The following is an 18,004-nucleotide window of genomic DNA, read 5'->3' on the forward strand; positions in this document are numbered from 1 at the left end:
GTTCTAAAGCAATAAACATAAAACACAGAAACAGAAACTGCTTTTTTACATTGTTTGTATTGAATATCAAATTTAAATATATTCAAATATATTCAAACAGTACAAAAGAACGACAAAAAGTACTATATTTTTTAAATATATATATATATATATATATTTTTTAAATATATATATATATATATATATATATATATATATATATATATATATAAATAAAATGAACATGCTAACATTTGAGTACAACATTACAACAATAAGAGGAATTCATCATTTTTAGATTTAAGGAATTAAAAAATTGTAAACAGTAAAATACACAATAGTCCAACATTCAAACAAAATGGTAAAATACAAAATACAGATCACCCCCCTTGCCCCGCCCGCCCCCCGCCCAAGAAAAAAGGTAACCCATCACCAGAGTTTGCTGCTGGTTGGGGCTGATGGAGCGTTAGGCCCTCAGACTGCCATCCTCTCTGGCAGACAGTGTCATGGGCATCCAGGGTGATCCACGGCAACCCTGTCACCTGAGCCGCCGCCAGTCAGGTCTTTAGTGAGCTACAGTGCACTGATGGTCGTCCTCAGGAACCTTACTGCTGAAGACTCTGCACCTGGTAACTCATAGACGGTGGTCTGTAGGAATTCCCAAGTAGGGGAGCATTGCTTGGGGTAATTGATGTCGTAAACATAGAATGATTTAAAGCAGACATCAACTGCCGCAAGCAATGTCCTCTGTTCCTGAGCCTCACCGTTGAAAACAAAAAACACCTGAGAGAATGCACTGTCCTGTCCTAGAAGTAGGACGAATGGTTCTGGTCTTGTTTTCCCAGCTTCACGGAGATACTCTGGCATGTTGGTTCCAACCTGTGAACAAAATAACAGATTCCAGTCAAGAGGGAGGAACTTTAATAATTTTACTGAAATAAATGTTAAGTCAATTGGGGGAAGTTTAATACTCCTCACAGGGGTACAGAATCATTTTCTATTTTGAGATGGACTACATGGGGAAAGTAAAATATTGGCTTCAAGTGTCCCTTACATTTTACAAATAGTTCAATATTTACAATAATTCATTGCATTTACATAGCGCTTTTCATGACACCCAAAGCACCTGACTCTTCTCATTCACACACGTGGAGAAGCAGCGATCAAACAGCGCCAGTGTCCTCTCTGTACACACACACACACACACACACACACACACACACACACACACCCCAATGGCGGTCAGCTACTATGTAAAGTACCGCCTCAGCACATTGGGAGCAATTCAGGGTTCAGTGTCTTGCCCAAGGTCACTTTGACATAGGGATACACCAAAATGAAAATTTGTGGCTGAAGCCAAATATTAAACGCGTGGCCGAATACCGAGTACCGAATACCGTAGTTTAGTTTTTCATTAGTTTTGCAAGCGAACCCACTCCCGATTAGTGTTGTCACGGTACCAAAACTGGGACCCACGGTATGATACCAGTGAAAATATTAGGGATGCACTGAAATGAAAATTTGTGGCCGAAGCCGAATAATAAACGCTTGGCCGAATACCGAGTACCAAATATTGTTGTTTAGTTTTTCATTAGTTTTTGCAGATGAACCCCCTCCAGATTAGTGTTTTGTCATGGTACCAAAATTGGGACCCACTGTACGATACCAATGAAAATATTATGGTTCTGAGTGGTATCATGATACCACAGCGAAAATGAGGCAGCAATATCACACGAGAGGGAGTGATGTTATTCTCGTGTATCGTCACGGCTGTGATTTGGTCATAGGCACGAGTACAACATAACGAGCTCGAGTGTGATATTGCTTTTATACAACAGTTCAACAGTTAAATAAGCAAGGCTGATTAAGAAATGTTGAAACATGAGGACTAAATAGATAATTTAAGCATTTTATTTGTCTTCCGCCAACAAAAATAGTTCCCCCAGGACTCCGCTGTCACCGTTGCTAAGTAACGCAGACATGGTGCACCAGGCACTTACTCTTTATACACATTTATGTGCACGTTTCCATTAATTGTGCAGCCGGTGAAATAAGTTTCTGGTGACTGCATGGTGGACTGTGGCTTCACAGGCACAGCCGACTCTGCCTTCTGATCTGACAGTATGTTGCTTTTCTCCAAGTCATTGAGCTCCGCTGATGAAACACTGACAAACCTGGATGTGTGCTCAGATGGATTCAGCTTCTCCTCTCCCTCATCTTCCTCTGATGACCATTCATAGTTCAATTCAAAACTTATTTTAGGAAATAAATCCATATTTTTGGCTGTTTGACAGTGGATGAATTAATTAGCCTACAACGCAACTGCTGACCTAACTGACACTAACCGTCAGTTTTGATTTGATTGTTGATTGCAATCAGCTGTCAGCAGTCATGACACCAAGAAGAGGACATTATTGGAGCCGGGCTTCTTCGTCGCCAGTAAGCTGTTATCTTGTGCCACAGAGCACTATGGCCGCTGTATTTGACAGGAATACATATTCCTGTCTGTGTCTGTGACCCCTGTTCAACCCACAACTGGCAGGATTCGCCTTTATCAAAATACACCGCTATTATTCGGCCTTGCTTTTCACTTATTCCACCGAATACCGAATGTGTGTTTTTTGGCAATATTCGGCCGAATATATTCGGTTACAGAATATATTCGGCCGAATATTGCCAATATTGCCTCCCTACTTTGACATGCACACAGGAGCCAGGATCTGAACCACCAGGACACCTGCTCTACCTCCTAAGCTACAGTTGACCCTTTTGTACTTACAGGTTTCTTGTCGATGAAAAAAGTCTTTGCCTCATCCAAAGTGGGACGGGTGCTGTTCTTTGCTACTTTGTAGCTGGATCCAGGGAGAAGATAGGGAAGGATCTGCAGGGCCACATCTCCCTTCATGTCTGAAAGGCAAAGACATGGTTCTAGTGACATTAATTAAGCAATTTTTACAAATATTTTTATTTGTTTCACTGAAAGCATGCCATTAGGGTTGGGCGATACGTTAAAAATTTCAAACCGGCCACCGTCAGCCCATCAACCGGCGGCTGCCGATATATTCGGCAGTTGTGTGTGTGGCGGAGAAAAAAAAACAGTGGGGGGGCATGTTGCATTCATGTGATGTCGGAAAGAATCGAAAAATGACTTTCAGAATGGGATAATTCACATCAACTCCACCTCATGCCAGAAAAACAACTTGGCAACTCGGATCTCCTGACACCACATGAATGCAGCAAAAAAATGCAGCGTGCTTTGCGAGCCCACTCATGTCCAACATGGCACGGAAATACCTGTGCATACCGGCAACAAGCACGCCATCAAAGAGGGTGTTTAGCACGGCTGGTAACATTGTTAACCATATGCGTACTTTGCTAAAGCCAGATAAGGTTAACATGCTCGTTTTCCTCTCCAAAAACATGTAAAACATTGTGGTTTTGAGTTAAAGACAGCACAAAGGGACTTTATTATTTTATGTGATTTTTGCACTTTATTTTTCCAGTGTCCTTCGTTTAGCCTATATTTATTATTATTTGTATTTATTTATTCAAGCAATAACCCTCCGAGAGGCTTTTAGAACTTTAGGTTACTTGCGTAACCCCGGTTCTCTGAGTAGCATGAGTGAGTGTTTGACATTGGGAACGCCCTCGGCATGACCTCGTCAGAAGCTCCTTTTACATTACGCAAGCCAGGATTGGCTGGAACTAAGCACGTCAGTGTCAGGATGGGTGGAGACCCTCCCCCTATAAAGGGGCCTGACACTGCGCTGCACGTCATTCAAAAAACCATCACCTCTTCCTCGCTGCTCTTTCACAGCATTCGTTTTGTGTCTCACATTGGGAAAATACTGACTCCCGGATTGCTGGGCAGATGTTGTCAGAGTGTCAAGACTAACCGCCCTGAAATAAGCCACACTAGGGCTTGGCCAAACCAAGCACTGAATGGGCCAGAGAAGAGGCTGTAACATCAAGCCTGTAGAACCTGGCGAAGGTGTGTGGAGAGGCCCAGCTTGCTGCGGCACAAATTTCCTGAATGGGGACCCCTCTAAAAAGGGCCCAGGACGTGGAGAGACCCCTGGTAGAGTGAGCACGCAGACCCTCTGGTGCTTGCACCCCTTTGGCGCTATAAGCTAAAGCAATAGCCCCCACAATCCAGTGAGAAAGCCGCTGCTTAGAGACTGGCTTCCCCACCTGATTCTTTGCCCAAGACACAAAAAGCTGGTCACTTTTTCTACAGCCTTCAGTTCTGTCCATGTAGATGCGCAAGGCCCGCACCGGGCACAGCATGTGTAGCCGCCGATGCTCATCTGAGGAGAAAGGCAGGGGATAGAAGGATACAAGGTCAATAGGGGAACATGACCCCAACACCTTAGGCATAAACGCTGGGTTAGGCTGTAAGGTCACCCTTGTATTTCCTGCAGAGAACTTTGTACATTCTTGATGTACTGAAAGAGCGTGAATCTCACCCACGCGTTTAGCTGAGGCCAGAGACAGTAATAACACTGTCTTTAAAGCCACCATTTTCAAGTCCACCTGATCTAGTGGTTCAAAAGGTGGGGCTGAAAGGGCATCCAGCACCATGGGGAGGTCCCAGGACGGTGCTAATGGTTTAGAAACAGGAAGCTTGCAATGTGCACCCTTCATAAAGCGGCAGACCAGGGGATGCTGTCCCACAGTTTTCCCCCCAAAGCCGATATGGCAGGCCGAAATGGCCGCCAAATACACCTTAATGGTGGAAAATGCCATCCTTTTGTCCACCATGTCCTGTAGGAAAGCCAAGATCACCACTACAGAACACTGAAAGGGAATTTCTTGTGTGTTTGAGCACCATTTCTCAAAGATCGACCATTTGCTCTCATAAAGGGACCTCGTTGAGGGAGCCATAGCACTCTGAATAGTCTCAATCACGCCTGGGGGAAGGCCTCCAGACTGTAGATTGAGCCATTCACGGGCCAAGCCCACAGGGCCAGCCTCTCTGGGTGGGGATGAAATATTTCCCCACGCCCCTGCGACAGCAGATCCCTGCATATTGGCAAGGGCCAGGGCTCCCCCTGGAGGAGCTGTGTTATCTCAGCTAACCAATGCTTCGTTGGCCAGTAGGGAGCTATGAGAATCATCGACAGACCCTCCTCCCTCACACTGGCTAGGGTCGGGGAAATCTAAGGCCCACCTGCCTGTTGATATATGTCACCACCGTGGTGTTGTCGGTCTGGACTAACACATGATGTCCCCTCAGAAGAGGGAGGAAGTATTTCAGTAACAGGTTAACAGCCAGCAGTTCTAAGTAATTTATGTGGGATGAGCGCATGTGAGGATCCCAGGTCCCGTTTATTGCTCTCCCTTCGAACACGCCTCCCCAGCCTGATAGAGAGGCATCTGTCGTGACCACTTCTCTGCACTGAACAACCCCCATAGGCACTCCCTGGGTAAAGAAGCCTGCGCTCTTCCAAGGGGCCAGTGCTGCCGTACAGTTCACCGAGACTCTAACCCTGTGAGAGCCATGATGGTGTGGGTCTAACCTGTGTGAGGCCACCCAGCGCTGCACTCCTTTCATGTGCAAGCGTCCCATGGGAACCGCCACCATCAGCCCTAACAACCTTTGGCAAAGCCTGAGAGACACAAACCTCCCCCTGTGAAAAAGGGCTAAACAGTCTCTGAGTGCCTGCACTCTTTCTCCAGTCAGCCTGACTCTGGCCTGAGCTGAGTCTATAAACAGGCCTATAAAGGAGATGTTCTGAGAAGGCAGAAGAACACTCTTTTCCAGATTTATTTTGAAACCCAGATCCAACAGGTGTTCTGTGAGTAACCTTGTGTGATCTGCTGCCTCCTGGCGGGAAGATGCCGCAATAAGCCAGTCGTCGATGTACGTGGCTACTCGGATCCCCCGCCTCCTGAGCGGTCCCACAGCTGCCTCTGTGCATTTCACAAATACTCACGGGCTTAGTGAGAGACCAAAGGGGAGAACTAGATACTCGTAGCATGTCCCCTGAAAGGAAAATCTGAGATACTTCCTGTGAGGTGGGTATATTGAGATGTGAAAATATGCATCCTTGAGATCGATTGAAGTGAACCAATCGCCCGGACGCAGAAAACACAGCAGGGACGCGTGCGTTAACATCCTGAACTTGTATTTCCTGAGGTGCTTGTTTAGATCTCTGAGATCTAAAATCGCACGCATGCCGCGCCCCCCTTCTTGGCGACCAGGAAATATCTTGAATAAAACCCGCTCCGAGTGTGTTCGGGAGGAATTATTCTTATTGCTCTTTTCTCCAGCAGGGAGGAAATCTCCTCTCTTAGGAAGAGAGCGGCTTTGCCTAGGGCTTGAGACTGGGTTATTCCCCTGAACTGTGGAGGTGTTACGGCAAACTGCAGCCTGTATCCCCTGTTTAATGTTCTCAAAACCCACTCTGAGTCTGTGCATTTTGACCAGCTCTCTGCTCTAGCGTTAGTGTGATTAAGTATTGCTGCTCGTGTGGTATTGCTACCGTAGGATTGAGTGTTGCCACTCGGTTATGCTAGCTGTCAAAGTATTGCTACTTTCCACAGATAGCGATAGCTCTCGGATAACTGCCTCGTGAACAAAGCGCCTGACGACCAAGTTTTCACTCGTGTCTGCGGACAGTTAAGCTAGGTCACGGAGAAACAGTCAGCTCGAGAGAGGTTGGAACTTCTGCTCGTAGCGAGAAGAGGTTTTTGAAAGACGTGCAGCGCAGTGTCAGGCCCCTTTATAGGGGGAGGGTCTCCACCCATCCTGACACTGACGTGCTTAGTTCCAGCCAATCCTGGCTGGCGTAATGTAAAAGGAGCTTCTGACGAGGTCACGCCGAGGGCGTTCCCAATGTGAGACACGAAACGAATGCTATGAAAGAGAACAGCTATAACAGCTTAAGTTTTTTTTGCCACGTCCGCAACGGCATTATTATAAAGACAGCGCAAAGGGAGTGGACATCATTATTTTATGTGATTGTGTGATTTTTGCACTTTATTTTTCCAGTGTCCTTCGTTTATATTTACGTACTTGTTATCATAGGCTACTGTTACTGTGTAACTTTTGTGGACCAACCAACTGTTTATTCTGTTTGAATAAATCTACCTGTGTCTTATCCTCTGACTGTGGTCTTTAATGTCTTAATGTCAAAATTATTGAATTGAAATTTTACTGAAACATACAGCCTATAGGCTATATTCTTATTCTTTAAAAAAAAAAAAAAAAAAATCACCTTGAGATCTTTGCTGAGTAATAAGCTGTAAAGACGTGCTGAAGACGACTGTTCAACACCATTTTAAAGAGTGTCTAACGGCTGCAGAAGGACGCATTCGCTCACAGCCTCTAAATCAGCAAACAGGTGGGAGATAGGGATAACAAACCTGTCCTACTATAATGATCGGGGTGCACAACACATCTTTTTTGATGTAGTTCTCAAATATGGTTTATGAATTAACGTTACGGCCGGGTTCCACTGGCTGCAAATGTAAGCATCACGTCAAACGTCTTGTTTGCCGTTTGCTGAGCCATGATAGTTAAAGCATTTTCCACCTAAGTTATTACATATATTTGAGTTATCTACAAGTTTACTGTACTGTTTGTCATCTACTCGCTTTCAAATGTCCGCCACAGACATTTACACGATGTCGCGGATAAACATGGGTAAATGCATGGAAAAAAAATCATCACATATCACCTCTGATAATGGTTTATTCATTTAAAAACACATTGTACTCATTTAGCACATTATTTCATGTAGTTTTTATGTGCTGGAGGGTCACGTAGGGGAGCGTAGCGCGAAAAAAATAGAAGAGCATCCTACATAGAGAGTTGTCGCACGGCACACGGGGGTTGTCAAACTGTTCCCGTTGCCGGTGGAGCCGCTGTAATTGATTAACAGGGGGGCGAGCTGCTACAGGCCTCGTGCTGCAGACGTGTCCCACCGCTGACGTGCCCGGTGGACCCCGGCCGTAACTTTCAGCTCCGCCATCACTGAGGTGTTTTGTGAAAGACTCGTCGGAAATCAGTGTGAAGCTGCCAGTTCCAATACGCACACACTTTGAATTGTGCTCAACATAGTAGGCCAAATTATGGACTATATGTACCGAGTTGAATTCTGTGGAGACAAACCATTAATTTAGTAATCGCCCCAAAAAAAAAAAAAAAAAATCGCCAAAAATGAAACCCAACCGTGATGGACTCAGCCGATGGGCTGATTGCCGATATATTCGTCCAATCGCCCCAGCCTACATGCCATGCTGCTGTATTGCTCCAACAGATGTTTATTTTTACATTACTGATCAACATTTCCTTTATCCACTACAAAGGATTTCATCAGAAAGACACAACATGTAGAAGCATGACACCACTTTGCATTTTATGCATAACAGCACATTCCCATCTCTAATCTATGCAACTGTAACCGAGTTAAAAATTTTATATGGGTACTCTGGTCTGGAGCACCCATATCGAATCCCCCCAGGGTAAGCCCTTAAAAGGAGAATTTTGGAATTAAATTAACTTAGGGTGTATTGACTACGTGCATAACTGTAGTCCCCAGCTCCAGTACTTCCCGGAGGAAGCTCACACATTGGTTTCCTGTCTAACAAGATTGGATGAAGTGATTAATCAGCTGTGTTGCACACCTGAGATTAATCACTTCATCCAAAAGTATTTGACAGGAAACCAATGTGTGAGCTTCCTCCAGGAAGTACTGGAGCTGGGGACTACAGTTATGCACGTAGTCTATTGCGGTATTATCCTTAGATGAAAACCCGAGAGCAAATGCATTTCTGCCAAACAGTATTCGATCAAAGGATGACTAAAAAAGTAGCTAGACTATGGGGCATATCTCTACTGAGTCATATGCCTCATGCTAGTCGCTATGCTAGTTGTTAGCCATCCTTAGATTGGCTACCGTTCGGCTAAAATGCTTTTGCTCTCGGGACAAGTTTCAACTCAGGATAATACCTCAATACACCCTAAGTTGGTTTAACTACAAAATTGTCTTTTAACATGGGTTGTAACGAATGAAAGTAAAGAGCACAACACAGAGAAGCAAAAATGAAATCTGTTACACAAAGAAATAAGTCATGACATTTCTAAAATAAGAAAAGTGTAGGAAATGATTACTGTGCATACCTGCAGTGTCAGTGTCATCGTTGTAGTTCATAGCCGACAGATGGATGACGGCATTTCTTTCTTTTGCTGCCAGCTTCAAGATCTTCTCACTTAACAGTGACACCCACTTTTCAGCCAGCTTGGCTGATGCCTCTGGGTGCAAGCTGTGGAAGTCTTGGGCAATCTGCAGAATGGAGAAAAAATAGCAACAATAAGAAAAGCTCTCTCAAGTGTCAACAACAGCCAAGTTTACAGATGAATTTGGTCTAATTATGTAAAAAATGTTATTTACTGTCTAATATTTATAGAATCCAACAGCCTGAAATGCCTGATTTCAATTCTAACTTTCATAGTACAGATCCAAAATAAGGAAAAAATTCTTAGTTGTCCCGAAGACAATGGAGGCCTCAGTATATACACCACATGGTAAATGGACTGCGCTTTTCTAATAACAGCCTCTCATTCACCCATTCTTTCTCACACACACACGCGCACACACACACACACACACACACACACACACGGGGGTTGGGGTTCGGTTCAGTCATTGGACAGTTCGCTCTACCAAATGAGTACAACACCTACCATCCCTGGGGTATCCACTAAACGTGGAAACTCCGTTTGTATTTCAGCAACTGTTCTGGTCCCATGTTCCTGTATCCATTTGGCTCGGTAGATGGCAGTGTCACGCATGTATTCAGTCACTGTGTCCAGTGGCAAGACATGGACTTTAAGCCAAGCAACCATTTGCATGGCCCTCTCCTCTGTAATGTCAGAATCTGTTGAAAAAAGTATTGGCTGTCAGTATTACGGATGGGCATCAATTTTCGAAGATCGATAATTGAGTGATAAGGATCTTGGTCGATTACATTTTTTTATCCTTGATAGTCGTTAATTGACACAGCGGCTCGCGCAACCCACCTCCTGGTTGAAAGTTTATTTTTTTCGTAGCTGTATGACATCACTCTTCACTCTACATTACCCCCATGTCTCAGCAGGGGGATTACGTGTTATAATGCTGCAAGGAAGTCGCTGCTCAATGTCTACTGTGTTGATGAAACTGCTGGCTGCTTGCTGGTTGAACGGAAAGGAATGCAGTTCGGGTTAGAGGGAAAAAGTGGTTTCTTCACTTGGTAAATAAAAACACAAAAGGACGTATTTTCGGGAGAGCCAGAGCCAGTAGCGGAGCAGGGGTTCTGGTACCGGGGCAGGAGCGCCGGATGAAGAGGCTTATTTCCTACACTGCTTCGTTATCAATTAATCGATAATTGATCGTTAATTCTTATAATCATCGAAAAAGAATTTTTGATCGTTTGCCCATCCCTAGTCAGTACAAAGGTCAGTATGATAGGCCCATACAGTTTACCTTTCACTAATTAATAGTGCTTTCACACTGGCAGGGCTCCGGCATGGCTCTGGTTCCGGTGCCGTTCTGGAGTCGTTGATCATCTCCCGCCCTCTTTTAGAGGGCGGGAGATGATCAAGATGAGATGAGATGAGATGAACACGTCCACACCTACCAATAAACAGCATAGTCGGCAATGACGGGAACGCCCACAAATGTCACATCCGGTTAGAGCCGAGGGGGATAACAAACCGGTCTCTGCCATTAGCCGCAATGCCGAAGAGTTGCTGTGTGCCCTTTTGCACCGCAAATAAACCAAAAAATGACCAATTAATGTTTTACATTTTACCAAATAATAAAACGGAACCACAAAGGAGGACAAAATGGCTTCAAGCTATCAGAAGAGAGGACGAGTTTGGCAGATTATGGGACCCAACAACAAAACATGTGTATGTCTGCAGTCAGCACTTCATTTCAGGTAAGTTTAATTTAATGTAAACCATTTCCAAACAATCGTAGACTATGTCAGGGGTATCAGGAATATTAGATTAATTGTTTAAACGCTAGTGAACTTTGTACTACATTTGTAATTTGTGTAGATTTCCTCGCAAAACGTACAAAAGTACACATTCAGTACCTACGTAGAAGTACAGATACTTGTGTACAAAAGTCTGGTAAAAGTAGAAGTACTGATTAAAGTTCTTTACTGAGTACAGTATATGTAAAAAAAATAAAAAATAAAAAAACTGCTGGCTCTGAAATGTACTCCAAACATAAAATAAAATATAGCCCTCTGAAGGACATTTCTATTGCCTGTTTCTGTGCAATGCTAAAAGCTCTCTTCTGATAGCTTGAAGTTATTTTGTCCTCCTTTGTGGTTGTGGATGTTCCCGTCATTGCCGACTGTATCTATACAGTCTGAAAAGAAACTAACAATGAAAGTAAAATGACTACAGCACTGAATAATGCAAGTGAGTGAGTGAGTGAATATGCGAGTTAGTCAGCAATTTAAGGGGTGGTTCAGGATTTTGGACATAATATTTTACTTCATTTACTTGCACTAGCTTTTCATTGGTGAATTATGCAACTAAGCCAACATGATGAAACGGGTTAAAAACGGTCTCCACTGATAGAAAGAACAACTTGTAAATGCCCTCTGTCCAAAATCCTGAACCACTCCTTTAAGTAGGTGAGTGACTGAATGTGAGTGAGTCACTGAGTGAGTACGTGAGTCATACATGTAAATCTTACCATGCAAAACAAGACAGGGTCTCTTAGATCCAGCGCCTTGTTGACCTTGAGCCTGGTGAGGATTGGTCTGTCTAAGTGCCCGCTTCCTTCGGTTGCGGAGGCACTCCTCCAGGAACCCAGTGGAGGGTCGTTTGTTTCTCCCCTTACAGAACCAAGCTTCCTGAAAAGAAATGTCTGGGATTGACTAGAATTTTGCACAATCATTATAAACAGCTGTGAAATATAAAATTTTATAAAACGGTCAGTTTGGATCCCTGACGCCGATTGGCTGAGAGCACGTTATACAGGGAATATATCCACGATATACCACGTCTTGTGACGCGTTCACAGAATGTTGATACTTTGTGTAAAATCAGTGCACGGCCAATAACATATCGTCGCTGTTGGGCGCAAACCTCCTATGTCCAAAAATCATGATTTTTATTTTTTTCCATTAATCAGTACTATTGGTCACTCTGTATGTCTGACTTTGGTTTTACAAATATTTAACCAATGAGAAGTATTTAAAACTGCCTGTGACTAAACCTCCTAACGTCATTGGATCCTGAAACTGGCGATCATACCTCCTAACTCCACCCCCACCCTTCCGCCACATTGTGAAGGACGTAAACAAGAGGAGCGGAGACAAACACGGAGATTGTTGGATTTCACTGAGGTAAATAGCTCAAAGTGTTTTCATATAAGGCTTGGGTGGTTGCAAATTCAGTTAAAAGTATGCAGTGTATCCGATTGATTAATTTTAACATCGTGTTGAGCTAGCTAGCGATGTGATAAGAAATTACCAGAGTAATGTTATTCACAGGCAGAACATAATCAAAACGGTTACTTGAACGCATTTTGGCGTCCAGCCTTCCTCAGGAAACAAACTTCTACACAGAAGGTGAGTCAATTGGCAGGTGAAAGCATTCAGTAATCAGAGTGCACCGGTCTGACGGCTGGACGCCAAAACGTGTTAAGTTATAGTTTTTAATTATGTTCTGCTGGTAGAACTTGCCATGGAATAAGGTATTTCATCTATTTTTCTAAAGATGAGTGCCTCGTTTTTTTGTCAGTCAGTAGTGATGTCTCTGTGTGCGCGTGTGTCAGTAGTGATGTCTCTGTCCCTGAGGGAAATGTGCGAGATGGTGAAGGTGTCCTATGAGGGGGTGAAAAAAGTTAAGGCCAGTGAAAGACAGTGACAGCACAAAAGGAGAGAGTGACAGAGAGGAAGAACCAGCTCAGAGAGAAAGGATGAGACAGCAAAGATAAGGATTATGATATGGATGCAGGTAAATTAGTTATTGTATGACATGAGTTATGTAGAAATGTATTACAATGTATGAATGGTATTGTGTAGAGTGGATAGATTAGCACATTTCACAGTGGATAACACACACTCACATGTTTTTTGTTGTTGTATAGAGAACAGTGACAACACAGATGGAGAGCGCGATGGAGAGAAACAACCAGAACCAGGAAGAGATGATGGCAGCTCAGAGAGAGAGGATGAGGAGACGGCACAAGACAGCGGAGATGGTGTGGATGCAGGTAAATTGGAGTGAATAATGTGTGCATGATATGAGTTGTATAGAAATGTATTACAATGTATGAATGTTAATGTGTAGAGTGGATAGATTAGCACATTTCACAGCAGCAGTCACAGTGGATCACACACACAAACTCTAATTTTTGTTGTTGCATTTTTTAAGATTCTGATGAGGCTGAGCATGACACAGTTGGGAGGAAGAAAGCACAAGGGGAAAGATAATTGGAGGAAGAATGAGGCAAAAAGAATAATAATGGGACAGCCGAGTCACCAAGGACCCCTGGGGAATGGGACCACGTTGCACGTCCGCCCAGGGATCAAACCCAGTGACCCCACTGTCCACAATGTCAGAGCCATCAGGTAACTACAGTATCAATCTAAAAAAAAAGTCTCTCTCACCAGTCCATGTCAAAAGTCATGATGTTGCACTTTTACTTTTCATTAAACAGAACAGAATGGAATAGAAAATGCTTTGTCTACCTTTTGTGTACAGAAGGAAGACATTTGTCTTCGTTTTGTGAACATTTAAAAACACATTTACATAAAACATGTTGGTATATCATAACATCATAACAAGACATATTAAGAAGTTTACGTAAATCACAATAGAAGCAACATGAAAGAGCACCAAAAGCTTGATGGCAAGGACCAAATTCAATATAAAAATAAAGTGCAGTGTGCTGAGGTAGGATTTAAATGAGGTGTTACAATCTATGTAAAATTATAATTTGTATTTTGTATTAACTGTTTGATGTGTATTTTTTTGTATGTTGTTAGGTACAACATCAACGGGACGATGGACTTCAAAACCCAGCATATTGTTATTGTTATTTACCTGATCAAAATGCTCTGTGAAGGCAGATTTATTTTTTTGCAGTGCCTCTGCACTCATATGAGCCCTGCTTCACAGGCTGTACGTTCACATTAGGCAGCTGCAACCCAACCAAAGTCTACTGCTGCTGGCCACTGAGCAGCTCTCTGACCCTTTACCTTGTTTTATTAGCTGTTCATGATATTCATTATTCAGGAAGTTACTCACACACACACACACACACACACACACACACACACGCCATAATTTAAATTATAAATCTATTCGACTTATACTTTATAATGTATTCTTTTTTGTATGATAATTTACCAATGTTATAATCATTTTAACACACACTGAGTATTAATGTTCATTATGTGTTTATTGTTGGTTGGCAGGTTTTCTATATCTATGCATTATTTTTATTTACGGCATTATTTATTGTTGTTGTGCCATTGTTATTTATTGTGCATTTTTCAATAAAAATATATTGTGTTAGAAAATATTCATTCAGTTTTGTTCACATGCAGTATTGTGCCAGAAATGTTGCTTCACTCTACTGTAGAAGAATAAGGCAAGCTGTTGACACTCTGCTGGTGTTTGCAATGTTGGACTAAAAAAATAACTTTTTAAATACATACAATGTTTAATTTACACAAATGCTGTAAAGGATAATGATTTATTTTGAGGCCTGAGACGCAGAAGTGGAGAAGAAGTGCTGCTGAAAAACGGTAGGTTGAAGTGCAGTTTAGTCCATCATTTACCTGTTAATAGCACTTAACTTTTAGAATAGATTTTGGCCAAATGTATTAACAACAGGAAAAACAGCACACAAATAGTAACAATAAACTCTGTAACCTGTAAGTTGATGATAACGTAATGCAATGAGCTCCCGCAGCCGATGCGGCCGTCATAATCAGTGATGGCACAAACCTATCTCCACTTCCGTTGGTCACAAACCTCCTAACTCCACATAAGCTTGATTTGGGTAAAATATTAATAAAGTAATGACACATTCAAATATCTGGCTATATGTAAATATACAATATCAAGTTTGATGATGTTATGTCCAGTTATTACAAAAGTTTTTTTCATTTCCTGAGAACTAACAGTTTTGGACATAGGAGGTTTGCGCCCGACAGTGACGATATTGTACTGATATCCAAAATTTATGAACGTAAGCAACAACTGTTTCTTAGAAACCAAATTAATTCAGCGGAAGCATTAACCCATTCTATTGATAGTGCCAACTCTTAATTGATTAGGGGTGTGGTGGTGCATTTTTCTGAAGGTGCCAATTCAACTGTATCCATTTGGAATTTGAGAATTGATCAGAATTGTTGTGAAGTCAGATTTACATACCTAACACCTATGCATGGTAGATAAGCGTCTTAAATTCAATAATTAGAAACACACTTACGTATCCATTCCCGATGTGGTCCTTAAGGCAAGGGAATTCTTCCACAATTGAGACAGCTAGACTTGTTTTGACATCAGACGTTGGACTGAAGCACAATTGTAAAAATACAAGAACACAAGACAATAAAAAACATGAATAATCATAATTATTTGGATTTGTATAGTACTTTTCTATCTTTTCAAGACACCCAAAGTGCTTTACAATGGTGATCTAATCATGAACCAATGTGTAGCACCCACCTGGGTGATACTAAGGCAGCAGCTAATGCATGCACTACAGCTCACCACACATCAGATCAGCCCATTGGAGTAACTTGGGGGTTAAATGCCTTGCTCAAGGACACTTCAATACATGGACAACAGAGCCGGGATCCGAACCACCGACCTTTCAGTCGATGAATGACTCACTCTACCAGTTCAGTTACAGGGTTTACAATGTCACAACATCGTTCCAGTTAGGGGTGGGCGACATATATCGTTAACGATAATATTATCATTGTTGTTTTAACAATGTGCAAATTTACGTTATCGAGTATGCAAATGACTTCACAGAAACAACTGAAAACGCACATTGAAACCACGCTGCAGTACGCCTAGGTGGTCACATGATCTCCCACTGGCACCTTCCTGGCAGGTTAGCCTGCTGCTAAACAAACATTAGCGAAACAACATGGCAACACCGCCCACGGATGCTCCAGCAGCTTCAGAAGACGTGGGTCAACTGTAGTGATAGGTCCCAGCCTGTGAGGTGGGAACTCATGCTGTATTGTGTTGCAGGGGAACCATTAACGGGTTGCTCAAGTACCTGAAGCCTGCATGGTTCATGAGTGGTTTGCAGTTATACCAATGAATAACTGAACATGGTGTCAGAAGTAAAGTCAAATGCGAGCGACAGTACTAGTGACTTAGTCTGCACATAGCGACACGCAAAAGTGTCTACTTGTAGGTCGGGAAAGTTTGCAGTACCGGAAGACCGTCTACGGAGCTATCTAGCCTAGCCACAGTTAGCTAAATGAAGTGGCAACATGGCACAGTTTCAAGTCTCCCCGCCGGAAAAGCTCACCTTCAAGGCTGAAGACTGGCCTAAATGGATTAAACGCTTCGACAGATTCCGCATTGCTTCTGGATTGGAGAAGCAAGCAGAAGAAAATCGCAGGAATGTGATCTTTGAGAGAGCAAAGTTTAATCAGCGGCATAAAGAAATGGGCGAGACAGCCGACAGTTTCATTACGGCACTGTACTGCCTGGCAGAGCACTGCGGTTATGGGGCTCTACATGATGAGATGGTGAGGGACAGGGTTGTGGTGAGTCTGCGGGACAAACACCTATCTGAACAGTTGCAAATTGACCCGGAATTGACGCTACAAAAGGCCATCACCAGAGTCAAACAGAGCGAGCAGGTAAAAAAGCAGCAAGAAATGTTAAGAACATTTTCCTCTTTAAAAAATTGTGTCCAATAATATCATCCATGAAAACAAATAATGAGCTATAACTCAGGCTGTAAAAACACATATTTAAAAGAATATTGTCTAATTATCGGTATCGTCAAAATCCCCCAAAATATCAAGATATTATTTTTTGTCAATATCGCACACCCCTAGTTCCAGTATTAAAGGAACAAAGATTAACAGCCCCAAACCACTGTCCAACAGAAGCACCAATACAGACCCAAAACATGGGCCAACCCAACTGTTCACAAAATGTATAGTGCACTTACTATTCTCCAAAACATTCAACCAGGTGTGACACCAGAATACGCTGAATGGCACGTCGCTGCTTTAGCGAGATACAGCGTTCTCCATCCAAGCTGGCCAGTATCGCCTTCCCCTCCAGCGTACGCATGAGTACCTCTCTTATTTTCTGTAACAGAGATTCACACTAATTAAAGGACAATTTTGGAGTCAAATCAACTTAGGGTGTATTGAGGTATTATCCCGAGTTGAAACTTAACCCAAGAGCAAAAGCATTTTAGCCGAATGGTAGCCAATCCGAGCCTGGCTAACGACTTGCTAGTCTATGGGGCACACCATATCTCTCGGTTGTGATATGCCTCATAGACTAGCAAGTCGTTAGCCAGGCTCAGATTGGCTACCGTTCTGCTAAAATGCTTTTACTCTTGGGTTAAGTTTCAACTCAGGATAATACCTCAATACACCCTAAGTTGACTTAACTCCAAAATTGTCCTTTCAACGTAACCATGTAAACAACAGTTTAATTTGAATCCTCAATATGTAGATAGTAAGGTAACTCACATATTTCCTCTCATGTCCAGAGGTTGGATTCTCATTGGAAACTGATGGACCAGCACTCTGGGTCTTGTCGCTTGTAGGCGTCTCATCACTTGGTGTCTCGATCACCGGTACAACGTTTAGGGTTATTATTTGCTCCTTCAGTGGCAAGCAAAGGGTCATTTGGTTGATACTGGGAAAAACTGTCTATGTATAATGATAACTGCTGTTTTCCAAGCCACTGTGGAATTGCAAGGCTGATGGGAGCTGGAGTTCCACATTGAAATGTACTATAGACTAATTAGTTGCTTGTATGCATCCAGTGCTGTCCAATGAGTGA

At 42.8% G+C, this 18,004-nt stretch overlaps 1 protein-coding gene across 1 annotated transcript; it reads right to left on the minus strand.

The window, feature by feature from the left end:
- Positions 1 to 422: 422 nt before the first annotated feature.
- LOC125904754 (uncharacterized) lies at positions 423 to 18,004 on the minus strand. Its single transcript, XM_049602367.1, has 8 exons — positions 17,689 to 18,004; positions 17,154 to 17,296; positions 15,438 to 15,522; positions 11,682 to 11,841; positions 9,671 to 9,864; positions 9,107 to 9,269; positions 2,759 to 2,886; positions 423 to 858 (listed from the first exon to the last, which is right to left on the minus strand). Exons 1-8 carry the CDS (start codon positions 17,845 to 17,847, stop codon positions 553 to 555), a joined length of 1,338 nt encoding a protein of 445 aa, XP_049458324.1. The 5' UTR covers positions 17,848 to 18,004; the 3' UTR covers positions 423 to 552.

The sequence above is a fragment of the Epinephelus fuscoguttatus genome, linkage group LG17, assembly GCF_011397635.1.
Source record: "Epinephelus fuscoguttatus linkage group LG17, E.fuscoguttatus.final_Chr_v1".
Taxonomy (NCBI): domain Eukaryota; kingdom Metazoa; phylum Chordata; class Actinopteri; order Perciformes; family Serranidae; genus Epinephelus; species Epinephelus fuscoguttatus.